Source organism: Apteryx rowi, unplaced genomic scaffold (assembly GCF_003343035.1).
Source record: "Apteryx rowi isolate R43461 unplaced genomic scaffold, aptRow1 scaffold_324, whole genome shotgun sequence".
In the NCBI taxonomy this organism is placed as follows: domain Eukaryota; kingdom Metazoa; phylum Chordata; class Aves; order Apterygiformes; family Apterygidae; genus Apteryx; species Apteryx rowi.
The window spans coordinates 171,315-189,984 of record NW_020449686.1 but is presented as its reverse complement, the minus strand read 5'-3'; the positions used below and the strand labels follow the sequence as shown (position 1 = coordinate 189,984).

General features: G+C 38.6%; 1 protein-coding gene across 13 annotated transcripts in view; it reads left to right on the top strand.

Moving 5' to 3' along the window:
* BCAS3 (BCAS3, microtubule associated cell migration factor) overlaps positions 1–18,670 on the top strand; it is a 385,039-nt gene that overhangs the window by 208,051 nt on the left and 158,318 nt on the right. Inside the window, exons 23-24 of one of the 13 annotated variants that reach the window (XM_026071335.1) lie at positions 9,153–9,311; positions 9,777–10,084. The exons of 10 other annotated variants lie outside the window; for them this stretch is intronic. In XM_026071335.1, the coding sequence (XP_025927120.1) occupies positions 9,153–9,286 (134 nt within the window). In that variant the 3' untranslated portion in view covers positions 9,287–9,311; positions 9,777–10,084. Of the gene's footprint in view, positions 1–8,093; positions 8,145–9,152; positions 9,312–9,776; positions 10,085–10,689; positions 10,925–18,670 lie in introns of those variants that run through there. 2 more of the 13 variants (XM_026071348.1, XM_026071343.1) reach the window with 2 other exon arrangements.

Below are 18,670 nucleotides of genomic sequence, written 5' to 3'. Positions count from 1 at the left end.
GAGGTCAGGCTCGGTTGCAGAGGGATTTATCCAGGGTAGGTCTTGAAAACCTCCAAGGACAGAGTTTCCACAGCTGCTGCAGGCAGCCTGTCCCAGAGCTGGACTGCTCTCTGGTGAAAAGTTTTTCCTTAAATTCGACTGGACCCGTTCATGTTTCAACTTATGCCCCTTGCCTCTCCCCCTCCCTCTGTGCAGCACTGTGAGGAGCCTGGCACTGTATTCCGGATCTCCTCGTAGATATTGGAAGGCTGTTTTAATGTCCCCCGGAAGCCTTCGCTTTTCCAGACTAAACAAGCCCAGTTCTCAGCCTCTCCTTGCAGGACTCTGCCGGGGGGGCTAAAACTGGAGGCAGTGGTTCAGCGAGCGCTAAGCAGAGGGGGGAATAATCGCTTCTTGAGTCTGCTGGCTCTGCTCCCCTTGGTGCGGCCCAGGATGCCGGTGCACACTACTGGCCACCAGGACCTCCAAGCCCTTTTCAGCAGAGCTGCTCCCCAGGCAGTCTGTCCCCAGCCTGTGTTGTTGCAAGGGGTTCTCCTTGCAAGGTACAAGACTTTACGTTTCTCCTTACTGAATTTCATCAGGTTCCTGTCAGCCTGTCCCTTCTGCCTGCCTAGGTCCGTCTGAATGGCAGCCCTGCCCTCGAGCACTTTGATAGATCCCCCTAATTTGGTGTCATCTGCAGACTTGACAAGAGTGCACTTCGTTGCCTCCTCCAAGTCAGCTAAAAAGGGCAGGTCCTGGGGCAGGCCCCTGTGATACTATTGTCACCAGCCTCCAGGTAGAGGGTGACCCCATTAATCGCTATCCTCTGAGCGTGTTCATCCAAAAATGATAATCAAGGCGGAAAGGAAAGGTGCTGCTGGGAAACTGTCTGTGATCTTACATCTTAGACAAATCTGATGAGCAGCACCACAGAGATGGGGGCATTAGTGAATGTGGGAAGCATTTCTGTATAATCCTTTCAGCTTTGCTACAAGTCTGTGTTTTGGGTTTTTTTTTGTTTTTTGTTTTCCTTTACTTCAGGAGACTCGTGGTGAGCTGAACGCTTCCCGAGCAGTTAGAAGCACGTATGAAATCAACCTACTTTAATCAACATCAAAGGCTAGGGATCCTAAGGTTTGATAAGGTCTTCTGCTGTTAGTGTTCCTACTCCCTTTCCACCTCCCTTCCACTCATTTTAAACACCAGCCCTGAAGATGTGAAAGCTGTTCTTGGAAAGGTGTGGGCAGAGTATTTTTCAATTGGAAATACTGTCAGGTACAAGATATCTCAGGTTAAAAAAAAGTTACAATTCCCCTGGGGTAAGATGAAGAAGATTTAGGACAGTAGATTTATTTCGGAAGTTTGGAATATCACCTAAGAGTGTATACCAAAGGAAGAGAATCCCACTTAAGTTGGGCAATTAAGGAATGTTTTGCTCTTGATTATAAGGAAAAAAGTTATATCAAGAAAACAACCATTAGGGTTCCAGTCCTGCTACCACTCAAGCCAATGAGAACTATGTACTTTAGAAGCAGCACTGTGCCGTTGTACAGCTTTTAGCAAAAAAAAAATTGGACATTTTAGGATTTTATGGATATCTTGGTTATACAGTAACCTGCTGAGGGAGGGAGAAAATAAGAGAAGAAGCTATTACTCTAACTAATATACCTCACCAGGGAGAAATATGTGTGTGTATTAAGTTGCATAGAAAAGGGCCTTGAACACATTGTGGAATTATGTATGTGCTTGATTTTACTCTAGTGAATTTTTTTTTCTATTCTGATCATTGGGATTACTTTTGTGCAAGTGTTCTCAGGAGAAGGGTCTAAGTTTGCATTAACTATTAACCAATTACCCATACTTTTTGTTAACCACACACACCTACATACATTAAAAACCATTATTTCTGCCAGTTGGACTTTATTGTACTAGAACATCCAGGGATACTTATTTAATTAGTCTCATCCTTCCAAAATACGAGAATGTAAAAAACATTTCCACCATGCATTTTAAGACTTAACAAGAAAACAAAATTTAAGGTTCTCTAATATCAGTTTGTCCAACTTAATTATTTTATATCATAATGACATAGAATGGAATAACATTAGTGACTGTGCACTTCACAATAGGTGAAGGACGATATGTGATTTAATGCCATATTTTAAAAGTAGGTGTTAATCCACATAGTTTTGAAGCATCCAAATAACACAGGAAGCCTTCAAAAGTGGTTAAAGGAATCTCAAGGGCTTACGAATTTTTTTAAGTCACTTCTGAAAGGTGTCTCTGTAAGCCTGTGAAGACACTGTTTTGTAAACCTTGTAAAATTCATCATTTTAGCAGTGTGTGCTTAATTAAATTTATTTCACAACTATATGGAATTAAAAAAATGCTGGTTACACATTTCTAAATGAACAGTCACATGAGGTCTTTTTATGACATTAAAAAACTGTTAGGTATAAAGGGGAGATGTATCTAGTTAGTAATAGTGTCTGGAACATTAAAAATTTGCGGCAACTGGTGTAAGCTTAATGGCACCAGCCTGTGTCTCAGAGCCATTGCACTATTCAGAATTTTGGAAATTTTTGATTTTAAATCTGATTAACTTGTGGGTGTTGGAGAGCTAGTCTGAGGCTGGCATTGCTGCACTAGTCAGATTGCATCACCATCAGCTGCCCGCTAATTATCAAGAAATTTATAGCTGCATTAGGTAAATGTCACTTCACTGCAGTGGCCTGGAATAAGAGCGTTTTCTGCTCTGAATTAGCACCATCGGCACGTCTCAGTGAGAGTCTATCCAAGCAAGCTAAGGGCTTTATTTATGCACAAGCATATTAGGGTTTTAAGAAAGGGTAGCTGAAAGATGTTATATTCCTTTTTTTGAACTGTAACATCTCCCCATCAAAAATGTGTATTTATTCATTATGCATAATCACATGTGAAGTGTTTAAAAATAATTTGCTAATGCCAGAATGGCTAGATCTGCATTCAGTAACCTAATGTTGTACGTGTACTTAATCTCCAGGAACTCTTCAGAAAGATGCTCAGAACAATGATTATTTGGTTTGTATTCATTTTGGTAAAATTCCATGTTAGGTGACATAGTATTTTTGAAAATATGATTGAGTATTGTTAAAAACTGTGGAATTAAATAATTTCTCTTGGATTCATATTTCTGAGTTGCTCAATAAGACAGTAGCCTACGACTGAGGTTTTGGGCAAACATTTGCTGCTATATTTAATAATGGAAGCGGGGGGGCACACATTTGTCTATTCTGACGTGCAAACCTCTCTCTTGGCAAAAGCTGCGGGATCTCGCATCCCGAAAGAATGAAGATAAAGAAACTCAAAGATAAAAAACCCTTCTTTCCTAATGCACTGGGAATGGGGTGCCTAGTTCTCCCAAAAAGTTGTTCAAAAGACCACTCTGAAATTCATCATGCTTCAGAATGATGCCAGAATATCTGAAGAGTATGGCACTATGAATTAATGAATACATACTGAAATGGAGTGTGGCTGCTTTTCTGTGAATGACAGCATCTTAACAATTGCATACAGAAAAAATAGAAGGCCACTGAAAAAATTATTCTCAAATTTTAGACAAACTCACCTTTTACATCTGTTTTAAAGAACTAAACAGCTTTAGTGCTCCTTCTGCATTTCTCTACCTTAAAATTGAGCATAAACTCTTGAAAGTTCACTTTTAAAAAATATATGAGCTTAAGCTATGCCTGGAATAAATTTTTCAGGTAAATTCTAAATCCCTGGATTATTAGAAAAATGTAAAGAGAATCTTTGAACTTTTGTTTATGGTGTTGCTTACTTGCATCTCTGTAATAAATAACATGAAAACAGTCAGAACTTGTATTTTACTAATTTTATGCCACTTCTGCTGGGTGGTAACCTGGATTATGTGTATTTCATATTCGTCTTAGGTACACTCCCAAAACACTTCCTTAATTATGTCTCCTTTCACAACTAATCCTATAAGGGAAGAAATCAAAATTGCAGTCAAAGTATTACTTTTAGTAGCTGAGCCAAAATGCTTTTGCTCAATTTTTGGATGCTTATCTATGCAGGAAAGGTACCTACCACATACTGCTATTACATGGTAGACTTGCTGTAATTAATTAGAAAGTAGAAGAGATTTAAGGAAAGTCGCTGTCCGGTATTAGACACTTGGCTTCCATTCTATTCTTACTCCTGATGCTTTTATGGTTCAAAGTGATATAGATGAGACAAAGCTTGCATACTATATTCAGTGGGTCTTTCTTCTAGGTTAGTAACACAAGCATTGGCACAGGCCAACTGAACCACTTACTTCAAAAGGATCTTTTTATTAGATAAGAGCAGATACTTACACATTGTAGTCAGAGGAATATAATTTTTACAGAAGACAATTTCTGCCTGCAGGTCTATTTCAAGGTTGTATTGAAGTTGCTTTCCTTTGTTCTTCATAAGATGCAAAACCTCATAACCTCCCCATCCCCCATATCTCCCAATTCCAGCATCCAAGTGAAGAACTGAAATTCCGGAGGTAAATTCAGTCTTAAACAGGTTTGCTGTAAGCATTAAAACTATCTTGTGAGGGAAGGGCTCATCTCCTCTCCCTGCATAGTTGATGGTATATTATTCTTCCCTGTATGTTCAGTAAAAAAACAGTGATCGTTTTGTTTTTTACATATAGTGTATTTCAGTGTTTAATTACCTTCTCTTATGTGAGATCTAATTTTACTGGGAATTTTGAATTTGACTCCAGTGGAGCAAGATCAAACCATAAAAGCAGGTATCAATCAGTTGTACATCGTAAGCAGCTTACACTGACATATTGAACACAGTTCTCATGATCCACATTACTTATGGAAAAGTCTGTCTTGCTCATGGATGGTTTGCAGGTCTCTGGTTTTGCTTCCTATCTTGTTATATTGCCCAGGTACATTCATTCTAAAAGAACGCTGCAAAGGAGCCATTTGTAAGAAATTATCCATTCCGTCAGAAGGTTACATGTCCCCTAAGGGACATGGACAGGAAGCCTGATGGAAGTTTGTTCTCCCCTGGAAGGTTGTATTTATCTGTTTGTATTTGATAGCTTAATTATATTAGTAGAACTTTATTTGACTTACCATTATTCCACTTAGATACTAAGGATAGGAAGGAACTAAATCTGAATTGACTGTTTCTTTACATCATTCCTGCAAGACTTGTCAAAGTTTAGCCCATGTTATATATGAAAGTAGTTCTCCTTATCGTCTGGAGAAGCACTTGGCTTGTTGCAAAGTTGAAAATCAAGGTAAGTGGTGTCTTCAGTGATACAAGTCCTAAAATACCTGCTTTTTTGCTGGGGGGGAAAAAAAATATATATATATATGTATGTATATTTTTTTAGTCAATATTTAGGAGTGCCTTGAAATCTACATGAAAGGACTAAATAGCTGAAATAAAATAAAATGAAAGAATACAAGAGAAAGAGAGTCCATTGGAGATGAAAAAAAAGTATTGTTGCTGTATATTTTTCCATATATATATATTTATGTATATAGATATGCACACATGTATCTTTCAAAATCGTATCATTAGTCTTTGAAACCTAATGCACCCATCTGTTTAGCCAATAAATACTATTTGGATAATGCAAGGTCAGCAAAGTCTAGATTGCTTCTTTGGGTGTTGTTAGATATCCACCAAAACTTGACAAAAGTAACATCCTACCACCTTTGCAGTAAGCTAACGAGCCAAGAAAAGTTCTGAACAAACTGTTGCTGGCTTTGTTCTGTTAACATCAGCAGACTTGGGATCAGCAGATGTTTTTTTGGTCCTTTTCTTCTAGACCGCATTAGTGGTCTAGATTGTGTGAAGATAATAACCTGACAAAGTCCAAGCATGTTAAGATGTGTGTGCGTATATATGTGGTTTTGGCAAAATGCATGGAATTTCCCAGGTTCTCTATATGGGTTGTATCTGTCTCTTTTGTTTTACTTCAGCACTTGTCATTTTTCATGAGAAATACTCATGATAATTACTCAAATTCATATTCATTCTCATATGAATTACTATGATAGAGCAGAACAGTGGGCTAGTTGTTTTGTCAGAGGCTTCATGGTAAGATGCAGGAAATTCCATAGTTTGTCTACTTCAAAATAAAGTTATTCCTAGTTTTATGATCTGAGATCCTGGGACTTAGGTAGGTATAGCTTTTCATGCCTTTCCTCCTCCGTTCATAGTTTATAATTATTTTCAATGACTAATAAATAAAACTGATTAATTTGTGGGCCTCAAAAAATCCTGTGGCAGTGAGTTCCAGTGACTTAGTGTTTCTCCTCATCTATGTAGACATCACCTGAAGGTGATTGACTCTTCACTTGTTCTCGTGTGTTGTTGCTTTAAAAAATAACTGCTTTCCTGGTTGTATAGAAACTCTCCTGCAGAGTGAGGATACCTGATAATGCTGCCTTCTCAATGGGAAAATAGTCATGAGCCAAAACAAAGTAAGCACAGAAATTCTGTTCCCTGACTCTAGCGATCACCTACAGGAGGCTTGTTTTCCTTCTAGGTTCTCTCTCACTGTAGCTCTGTTGCGTTCGGTCCCTTTGCAATATGTATTCCTATTCTTTGTAAACCAAGATCATTCTCTGTTCCAAAAGTTAAAACATTCCTGAGACAGAAAATAGCTTAGAAGATTTGCTTCAAAAGGTTCCTAATTAGTCTGTGTATTTATGGCATTCATTGTAAATGCTAGTCTCCCGGGAAGCAGGTAAGCACAAGACAAGTGCTGTGCGAGGGAGATGATAGCTTATATTGAGATACAGAAAGAGATTTAACAATTGATGTCCATTCAGTTTGTGATTCTGATCACTGGTTAATAGTTTGGAATTGGGTAAGTTGCTTTTTTGGAATGCCAAAATGTACTGCGTGTGTCCGTGTAACAACCAGTGGAGAGCTCCTCATCTGCGATAGTAAATTAATAAACAGACAGACTTTTTTGCATAAAACTTTTATGCTAGTGCTTTTCTGTAAGAAATGTCCTTATATAATTAGGTATATTACAGTAGCATGAATTTATAATAAATAGAAATATAATCTGGCATTTGGATATTGCATGACTTAAAATATAGTTATGTTCTAATTGGAAGTGTTCTGGCAAATGCTCAGTGAGCAAAAGACGCTTTTTCCTCTAAATTTTATCTGATTGGTCATTTTGAAAATGTATTGTCCATTTGATGCAAACAGAATACAAAATGGATAAAATATCTCTTCATACAAAATAAATGCATTTTTGATCATAGCAATTTATTGCTAGCTTTTACCATGTTTGATATAGAGTTGCTCAGTATTAAACATGATGCTTTAAAAATATTTTATTGAAAGTTTCCAAATACACATGATTTTGAACATCTTTACTGACAATTGCTTTATCACGGGCCTTGATGGAAGTGAATGACAATTTTCACGTTTGCTTGAGACATTCTTTGTTTGCAGACAGAGACACTATTAGGATTTTATTCATAATCTAAGTACAGTCTCACAATTTTGGACTAGTTAACCAGGCTAAGGTGGCAATGCAAGGACATGGCAGCTAGTCCCTGCGGGGCAAGTGTAATGCTGGAATCTTTAACTTGTGTCTCATCCCAGTTTGGATCAGGCTAGGTATCCTGGTTTGCATATCATCCTCTGGACTGTTACTCATAGTCTGGCATCCTGTTAGACCTGTGTCACTGCTGGATTTAAGCTCAGTATTTTGCTTACACACTTAGCTCTTAAATCCTCATTAGCTAGCTTGACAGCCTGAAAGGACACAGGACGCTTGTATTTGGTTCAAGTTTTGTGCCCTGGTGAGCTAGTTAGAAATGCGAGAACCAACATTTCAACAACTGTCACGGCTGCTTTCTTTTCTTTAGAAAAGTGGTGCTTGAGCAGTTCCTATTCAACAGCAATATGTTGAATGCAAATAATTAGTGTTAATCCAGCCTCATTGTTCTAGCGTCAAACGCAAAAGATGAATCCAGTCAGTATGACAGTGTGGTAAATCGTGTTTGTCTGTTTGCCTTGAATATTAGGTTGTCCTTTGCCTAATTTCTGAGCTATCATTTTAGCTTACACTTTTCGTTCTCTTGCAGGCTTTGTGTAGGAACGAAAGCATTCCAGTTCAGTTCAGTTTTCCCTGTGAGGTGAGGACTTTTGTCCTGTATTTATTGTTATGTAATGTTGTGCTGCTTTCAGTGAAGAAGTAGAGGGAAAAATTGTCTGCCAATATGACTGTGATATTTGGATGTTTTATCTCATTTCTCTTCTGACTAACCTAACTTTGACGTTATTCGTGAGCTCAAAGCCTTGCTTGCGTTGTTCTTGCTAGTAGAAAACATAGCTAGGATGTAGTGGGTAATTGAACCCAGATGCATTGAAGGCTGCTCAGCCAGACTGTTATTTTAGCCTACACTAGTAGCTTTTTTAATACGAGTTTGACCTTACTTTGAAACATTCTCAAAATACCATACTTTAATATCAATTTATACACTGTTGCAGATGGGGCAGAGTCATTCAAAAAAGTAATGAAACACTTTCTACCTGTTAATATAGCAGATACAGAAAGAGTTTTGGAGTTAATTTATGTATTTAAGGAAACAAGTTTTACATGCTGCCTTTCTAATTGGAGCGTTATCACGTGCATGTAGTTAGAATCATTACCACCAGGGAAAAGCGTATGTCGTCTTTAACTGTATGAGTTACCTTCCCCTGCCTGTGAAGCAAGGGAACACACTTGTTAGGGAAGTTTTAGGTACAGAGTGATGCAAAGATTTACCAACAGTCAATTTCAGTAATGTATTAAACAGAGTTTAATAATTGTGGTACATATTCATCTTAATTATGTTTAATGGGATGTAAATGTTTAGTGTATGTGTTCTGTGAGCTTAAGCTGTGTTAGTATCACAGCTTTGAAATACATTCCTGATTTCAAAACAAAAAAAACCCCACATTTCATGACAGTATGGTAGATTTGATTTTTTGACATACCTGCAAGGTACTTTCCATATCCAAACTGCATTTTTCTAGAAGAGGAGCTGCCGCATTTCCCTCCTCAATACATGCTTTATCAGTAACAACTGAACACAAAGAAAACTTTTGTATAATTAGATTTCCTACAAAGATAGCATCTCTCTTTCTTTCTGCTTATCCAGAACCGTTTTTCATTCATGATTGCTCTGGTCAGGTGGACCTTAGTTACCTTCAGCACATAACTGTCCAAGTGTCCTTTGTCAAGCGATGGCCGGAAGCTCAAGTTTTGAGGTTGTACATCAACAGCCTGGAGTAAAGTAATAAAGAAACCATGTTTTGTGGTAGGTCTTAAAGTTAAATACTTAAAATTGATTAGTTTTCTCAATTTTGCTCTAACTTAGGGTTAATCCTTTCTAACTACTCTTCGTGGAGCAGAGAAGGGATATTTAAAGGATAATGAAAGTGAGGGAGTGGAAGTTATTTTGAATTCTTGTTGAAGTATTACTATACATACTTTGCAATGTCAGCTCAAGTGAAATGGTATTGCCATTAGTTTCAAGCTGTAATCCTTTGCTTCTTGTAAAAAATGAAGCTTCATTCAGACTGATGGTGGCAAACTGCTTTAAACCTGTTTGGCTTTGGGCAGTGCAGCTTAAAATATAGAAAGTGAGAAATTAAAAATGGTTTAGTGTTTTTCTTTCTGTTCTCTTATCAGAAATGTTCATTCAGACTATAACAACTGTTAGAACAAGATAACAACTTCAGGCCAGCTGTCAAATGTTTACCATTATCAAACCTCTCCCTAGGGTAAGATGCGACTTTGGCTCGCCTCACCGGCAGTAATTTAATTTTTCCTTCGTTCTGACTCGGAAATGGCAGCATTTTTCAAAGCTTCCTCCCACTGATGGCTGAAATTTTCCTTGTGAAATGATTTCCACCAGTCTTGAATCTTTCTTGCTTCTGCCGTCTTCACCTTTACTGATGGTTCTGCAACTCATCACCAGCTATGCAAACTGACAGTTCACATCCTGGGGCAGCAGCCGGGTCTGGCCTGCAGAAAGGAGCAGCCTGACCAAATTTACGCTCACAAGATCTCTTAATTCACAAAAGCATTTGCTCTAGTTCCTGTTCTCTGCTGCAGGGGCTTTTGGGGGGGCTAGCAGGAGAACGGTCGGAGGAGAAGAGAGGCACTCTTCACACTCTACTGAGTACACAGTCTTTCGAGATGAAAAACAGACGGAAAGAGACATTTCCAGCCATCTTGCTGATCTGTGCAGGGGTTCACTGAACTGTGCAACACAGCACCAGACCCATGTATCATTTAATGTGCTAATTTCTTCCCTCTCCCCCCCCTCCTTTTTTTTGAGTGAAAGAGGCTTTCATTTTGTTGACAAGCATATTAAAATTAAAAGTGGAAACAGTTAAAGGAGAACCTAAAATGTAAACCTAATACCCACCAGTTACTCCCATCTTTGACATCTAGGGCTATGGAGAGATCTGCTTAGTTTTGAAAAGCCTCTGACAAATGAGAATAGTCAGAATAAGTTTTCTTTTTGGTCTGAACTGCACGTAGCATTTTGAATTTTTTTTCTCCCCCACAAGCTGAAACATATGCCATATGCTTGCCCAAATGCTTTCCCTTGTTGCACTGCAAGACAAATCCGAAACTTTTGATATAGTCTTTTCTTAGACAAATATTTTGTTCCTTTTCCTTCGCAGCCACTCCCTCCCACCAAGGGCAGTTTGCAGCCAGAAAAAAGTGATGCTTCCCTCGCAGTTCCACTGCAGCGCGACCATTAGCACAGCCAGGGTGTGCTTGCTCAGTAGCAAAAGGTCATTCAAACACTTTTTTGGTATTCTTTGGCTCTCTGTTGGAAGCTTCTCCTAAGAATAACCCACTTTACATTTCTGTGATTACTTTGGAGAAAAAATGTGCAGTAATACCAGAATGGAAATTTTTTTTGGGGGGGTGGGAAGGGAGGGAGGAACGAAACATTCCATGTAATTTGATCACAGTCCTATAGTATTTGCTTTGGTACTTTCCTATCATTAGCTATCCAGTTGTTCAAAGGCAGCTGCAAAGTCTGGTAAATTAATATATGTTGTAGTCAAAAGTTTAGACAGAAGGAAAAGTTAACTTAGCGAGTTTGTACTAAGATATATGCTGATCTCTCTAACTGGTATTCTAATTGAAGATGAAGGAATTTTTAGCTCTTCTCGTGTGTAAAAGTAATCCTGTCTTTCAGTAACAGTAGAGGTTTACAAAAAATACATTTTTAAATGGCGTATTAAATTGTTAGCATTAATTCGACTTGTATTTTCTGTTTTATTCTGAGCTTTTAGGCATGGTGAGAAACATGGCAGAGATTTGAGAACAGGGCAGGGAGGGGTCAAATGTATCATATGCGTGGATTCCAGCAAACAGGATTTCTGAAAGAGTGCACAGGCTTTAGAAATGTGAATTAAAATAAAATTTTCTTTTGCATATGTTTTTAGAGGCACGCAAAGCAGTGATCACTGGTCAAGATATTTGTCATCTTAATAAACTGGCAATATAGAAAAATAAACATGAGTCTTATCAGCCTGCATTTTTGTTCAGGATGAAAAGTGTTTGAAGAAAAATCATAAAGGAATCCATGGTAGCTCAAGGAGGTTAAACTCAACAGTTGTTTCCTTTGAAGTGTATGACCATGAGGTTAATTGCCAAAACTGCTTGTGGAAAAGGTGGTAACAATTTAACAAGACTGTACAACTTGCAGTGACTCAGATGAATATCAGGTGTTTGCAGATGGGCTTTTGCCGAACAGGAAAAGGGGAGAAAAAGCCAGAATGAGAAACAGGGGACGGAGCAGCCGCAGTGGAAGTGCAGCGAAGCAGCCAATAATTCTGTGTTTGCTTTGCCAATCAGCCTCTAATTGGGCGGCAGGTTATTGGGAGCCCCTCGATTGGCCACGAGCGGTGCTCGCTGCTGCTGCGGCTTTCGCTGAAGACTGCAATTATTAGAGCTTTCACGTCTATTCTTCGGGCTCGCTGCTGCTCTGATTTATTAATCCCAGTAAGGCTGCGTAGAGAAGTGTACTGTTCCAGTGCTGCTTTTTGTACTTCTGCTGCTTACAGCCCTGAGCTTGTTTATTTTTCCAGCTTGGACTCAGCAGGCTCATTTGTCCCTTTCTGAAACTGCCATATTTTTAAATACTTCTTAATACAGTGGAGACAAAGTCTTTAAACTCAGAATTCCCTGAAGCCCTCCAGAAACCAATTAGGGCAATGTAATATCATAACAGGAAAGCTGAAATCCTTTATCATTAGTTACTCTTGGTAAGCGGAGATGCAGAAGGTGACATACAGGCAAGCAATAGACATTCTAAAATGAAAAGAGGTATCAAAATAGGGAGACCCCTTATAATTGGAACAATGTCATCAGGGTATTTTAATTTTGTGATCCATTCTCAGAGTTCAGTAGTATTTTTTTTAACTTCTTCCATCTTATATCCACAGCAATTCATGGAACTTGGAAAATGTGTACAAAGGACAACTTTTTTTCAAAGTTTTTCTGTAGACAAAGAATTGGCGATGACTGAAAATAATGAAATGAAAGAATCTTTAAATGGTTGACTAAATGGTTTTGAACCTCAAAGAAAGCTTGTTTATGACAAAAAGTTTGCTCACCAGGTATTAATTTGTGTTTACTTAGATTCCTCTTTGTCAGATGTCCTTAATGAACTGGAAGTTTTTATTAACAGCAATTCAAATGATATTTTTATGGCTTGACATTTAATCGAACAACCTGCAAAACTTTAAAACCTTTCTACTAAAGATAATTTACATGCTCAACTATAAAGCCAAGGTAGCAGCCTGAATCCTAAATTTAATGCACTTTTTCATAATTTTTATGTCTGGTTTTGCTGTTCTCTAACTCTCTCTACCATGTATTTAAAGCAAAACTTTCACTTGAAAGAGTCCTCCCTTTGTAGCAAACCAAACCCTGCTATCCAGCTGGAGCATCGCTGTATGTTGCTGGCCACCATTCACAGCAGTCAGGAAATGTTGTGTGCTAATGTATGTGATGTAATTCAAAGGATCACATCTCTTCGGTCTGTTAAAGAATCATGAATTCAGGTCGTGGTGGAATCATATAAACAATGGCACTTTGAAGTACCCTATTTAACCTATCATTTACTTTTTATAAACAGAGAATTCATTAAATCACAAAGTCAGGCATCTACAGGAAGTGATTACAACCAAAGGGCAAGGTATTTAGAAACCTGTAGTTTCATCCTTTGCTATGAGATCTGAGTAAAAGAACTAAATTACCTGCCAACCATCTATAAATGCGCTGTAGCATCTTGTCTGTCATAAGCAATTTACATTTTTATGAATAGATTACTGCTGTTAGATTATTGTTGTGTAGGTGACGTTTTGCAGGTGGCAGACACCTCATCCCAACACTCCAGAAGGTACCCACCATTCTTGGTTTGATTAATGACTACAGTATTTCTTAAACACTACTGCTGTAAAATCAACATAATTCACAGTTCTTAAAGGAGCAAAAGAACTCACAGTTCACAAGTGTGGTATCTCCTGAGCATTGATTTAGACTCTGCTTATGAGGACGCTGGCCTGTTGAAAAACTATGTTGCTTAATGTAAGCCGTTCTTTTGTATATTTTTTTTAAACCAACATTGTCTGTAGTGGCACCCAGTGGGTCCTTGTGACTCAGCGGTGCTCTGGATGCTAATGCAAAAGCTAAACCTTGTTGGTATGCCAAGCAAGGCTCAGGTGGAGCGAAAAACAGAAGCCAAGTCTCAACTCGTTTTAAGTCTTAAGAATATGCTTTCTTCATTATAACAGCAAGTATTCACTAAAACACATGGGGAAAGATACTCTTCTACATTGTTGATCTTTAAAGGAAAAAAAGGTGTGTGTGGGGGGGGCTTTGCAATCTGCATATGCAAATCTTGCTGTGCTCCTCCTAGACAGGAGGAAACTCTAACTCTCAATAGATATTTATTTTCTAAATTGGCGACAGACATGCAAGCGAGAACGTTCAAATGACTTCAGCTCTCTTTCTGCCTTCATTATGTCAGGCTAGCAGATCACATATGGCATTATGGAAATCAGTAAATGAAAACCATATTGATCAGCATTGAGAACAAATGTAAAAAAGCTGGACTAAAGGAGGAGAGGTGGAGAAGTATGCTCCACTGTTCAACCTGATAGGCCCTCGTTAAGGCCTTTAATCATTTATTAATGTAAACTCCCTCCTTCCCTTTCCACTCAAATTACCTCAGCCATAGAGCATCCTGCTCCATTTATCTTTTAATGTTTCCTTTATTTAATTTATTTTTAAGCTATACATTATACTTTTATTACAAAATCAAGTTTTTTCTTTTCTAGAGGACAGTGTTGAGCAACCAGATTTGGTATAAATTTCCCAGCAAGCTTGCTTGAGCATTAAAGAGGGGAAAAAACGAACAAGATTTGCTTTTTGTTGGATAGCAGATTTGGCGTGCTGGAGGACTTAAAGTGAAAGGGAGTATACATTACAGAGCCTCCCCCACTTCACGCTGTTTGTAATTAAGGTTGTGTCAGCATTTCCATCATAAACCCTTGTTTACAGGCTTTATAATTCAGCTGTGAAAACTTGCTCCAGGCCAGAATTGACATACAAGGGTTCAACCTTGTATAAAGGAGACTTCTACCCTACTTCCCTCCCCCAAATCTAAAACCTACTCACTCATTTTTCTATGACAGAAAAGGGTGAAAATGACGGATGGTGTTATCTGGGACAATGGAAAAGAGAAATTATTATCAATAAAAATATTAGGCCAACATCCTACTTAAGAATCATATTGAGACTATACATTAATATATTGTATGCCATATTCAGCAGAAGCAAGCATTTTTGGTCAAATGGGCAGATCTCTGATTTTCGGTCATTCATCAAAATCTTGTGATGGACATCCTGATTCTGACAGCCACTGAATAGTCTGTGTCTCTGTCAGAATTCAGATAGAAATTTCCATGACAATGATTAGGTCGTTCTGCTTTGAAATTCTGACCATTTTATGCCTCTGACAAAGATCTCACTAGCCCACTGGATGTTTCCCCATACCCTCTCTGCTGTGTAACATAGGCTGTTCTTAGAGATAATAATATCCTTTTTACTTGGAATCCACATCTTTCCCACAGCAGAAATATTTTCACTGGCATTTTTTAATCCATTTGGTTTAAAAAAAAAAAAAGGACTATTTTCATGTGTGTTTTTGTAGCAGTAGGGTGTCTGTTGCATGTTCATTTAAAAATAACTAATAAAAAGCATGAAAAGTAGCCAGAATGGTAGTTCTCACTTTACCCAACACAGATCAAGAATCTGGGGATAAGCCCGAAACGGAGCTAGCACTGCATCTTCCTCTGCGTGGGGCTCGGGCAGCGCCGTGCACCCCGCGGGCTGCAGCGCCCGGGCCCGGCTGCGCCGCTCCAGCAGCAGCAGTCAGCCTGGGCTCCCACTGCTGGGCTGCTGTCAGTTTTGGTTAAATCCTTATCATTCTAACATTTTTATATTCTCTGTGATAATGGACTTCAAGTCGCAGTCATGTAGATGTCTCCTGATTGATTTGGAATGATACTGGCGTCGCATGCTGTAGTATGTACATCTAATTTATTTTAAATGGTATTCCAGATTTTTAGGGGGCTGTTCCTAAGGGACCACAAAGATGCATGCAGTGATGTATCTGCAAAATATGTGTATAAGATGTATTCTGTCCTTCCTCTTTCTTGCACACTCACCCACTTCCAACTTCTTTTCCTCTTTGACTCACATTACAATTCTCCTTTCCTTTCTCTGCTCTCAACATCAAACAGTATATAAATTACAGCAAGAGTGCTGTCTGTGGCAGACATACAGTCCTTGTTTGTGGCAGAAGAGCAGAGCATTAAACAGTGAGTGGACTATGCAGAGAGCTCTCTCTCTCTCCCTGTTCCCAGTGGGAGTGTTGTTTATAGAGCATTATAATTTATAACTGAAGAGAGTGGATTTAATTTCAGTGGAGGGGGCTCGCCAGCAGGGCGCCAGCCTGCAATCATATGAATCAGCAAGCTGCAAACTCTATTGAATGGAAAGTATTATCGCTGGCCACAAACGGACACTGTTTCTCCTTAAACAACTCCCTTGGTGCAGGAAGACGTTGTCTTCATTCATCTATTTTACATATCTACTCCTGTTTTAATTTTGCTGTTTCCTAAAAGTATTTTCTTTTTAGAATGCATCTTTTCTTTTACTGCCTTACTTCCTGATCTAACATTGGAAACTGATTATTGTATGTATGTTGCTGATTTTGTAGCTCTTAACTTGCCTTTTCTTTTTAGTGTGTGTGTTTTGTTTATAGTTTTTCAAAATGCCATTTTCTTCTGATCCTATGTACGGCAACTTTTATGGAAAACAAAGTTAAACATGCAACAGGAGTATGATAATCCATTAGCATTAATATTGTAAAATGGTAGTCAGATTCAATCACAGGAAGTTTTATTTAATCATGGATGTTTTGTGCATTTCCCCTGCATTTCTCCTGCACAAATGGAAAATCTCTTTTCCCTCTTTAGTCTTTGAAAAGTTTAGCATTTTGTCCTTTCAGATAGGACCCATCAAATCCATAAGGAAGTCGTACTACTTTTTGAAATACTTTCAAGTAATCTGTACTTTGATTATATTTTGTATCAGTTGTTTTTGTGATATTCAGTACAGGGCTAACCTCTATGCAGCATTAAGATTGGTATTTCTTTTAAGGATTTTATGCAGCTGTTGTAATTTATTAGATATTTTCAAGCAGAGCAGTAATACAACGCATTAACATCCTATGTCAGATAAGTTTTATGTAAGTCGTATTCTTTTTTCTTCTTTTTCTCTTCTTATTATAAACTAATAGCTAAGTTAGGAGAAAAGAAAAAGAAAAGCAGTGGGACATATGGCAGATCGGATGGTATTATGGACTTGCTAAGGGGGTTCCTGGCGGATAATTGCAGCAGCAGAATGCCTGGTGGCTGCTCCCGTCCCCCTTCAGAGCAAAGTTTCTGTTGAAGCTCGGCAGTAACAGGAGCAGGGTTGGACCTTGCAGGTCCCTCGGCGGCGCCCGAGGGCGGATGCCCTGTCGCGGGGGGGTTCCCAGGCTCCACCTCTGTGCCCCCCTGCGCCAAGGTGTGCTCCGCTCGAGCAGAAGCTGCCGGAGCCTCTGTCGCGCTCCTCCAAGGCGACTCGCGCCATGCGGGAGGGAGCTCTGCTGCGTGGGAGCGCGTCCTAACTATCCAGCTCGTGTCCCGCACAGCTGGGTGGGGTGATGTTCCTCCTTCTCCCTGCCCTGCACACTGGTCTTCAGACCTCGCTAAGGAGCTCTGGATGTCTAGTGAGGACTGAACCTTTCCCCTGCCCCGCTCTGTGCTGGAGCAGAATCTGTGCCCCGCGCTCCCTTGTGCAGATTCAGCAGTGTGATCAGGCAGGCTAACGATAATTGGCCTAATTCTATGGTCCTTTCATAGGAAAATCCATGGACCTGCGATGGCAGATTGGGGAGGCAACTCCTAAAAGTGTTTCACAGACCTCCATAAGAATGCAGTTCCTGTATTATATTTTGAAATTTTAAGCATCAACAAATAGCTTATCTAATGTATTTTAAATAATTGTGGGTTTTTGCTTGTATATGCTCTGTAATATTTCCTTGCTAAAACAAGCTGTGCAGCTCCACAATACATCTGATGTTAGTACCTAATCGAAGATGTGCCTTTTGTTCAGCATATATAGAAGTACCATCAGTCTCTGTTTGCTTTGCATTGCATTTATGAGCATAATAAAGTTATTGCCCTCGTTTTCACAGAGAGATTGTCCTGCATTAGCAAAAAAAGCCACATAAATTATTTGCAAATGAGTGGCTTGTTTTTGCTTATTGATTTCCCAGAAGTGGCAAAATGCTTTAGCTTATGTTCACGACTATTTATAAAATGTAAAATGTATTTTTCTCTCTGATTCTTGGCACAGATGATAAAGTTTGTTAAAGGATTAAAGGCTACATACTACAGCTTCTCTGTTACCATTCTACAGGCTTTTAAACGGTCTCCTTGACTGTGTTTTCTACACTTAGCTTCACAGTAAATTCAAAAGGTATATGAAATAAAACTAGCTGTTAAATTCCATATCACCATATATAGCTCTTTTTGTCCCTTTAGGGGAAAAAAGGTAATAAAATACAAACCTGTAACTATGATTAAATAGATATGGAATGAAAAAACTATGTATCTCCTAGTTTTACCTCATTAACTCTTTTGCATGTATAAGAATTGTTTTTATTACAGAATGATCATGTTTTATACTCTTTGACTCAGCTAGTAAATATTTTGGGCATACAGAGTAAGCTAGTTCAGGTTTACTTTTGACTTGCAAAAGCCAAGATGATTCATAGTGTTAACATTTAAATTTCTTTGTTCTTTCTAAATTCAATGAGAATTGATTAGATCTGACTTTTTAAATCATTAAAGATTTAGGTTATATTCAGCCTTTCTGTGTATTTTTTTTTCAGTGCTTCTCTTCAGAAACCTTAAAATGCTGAAATATTATGGTTAGCTTGCCATAAAAATATTTTTCATTCTGGCTTGGAAACAGGATAGTCTGTCTGGAATTACCTTCTTTTTCTTTAGATTAATATGTCTGTGA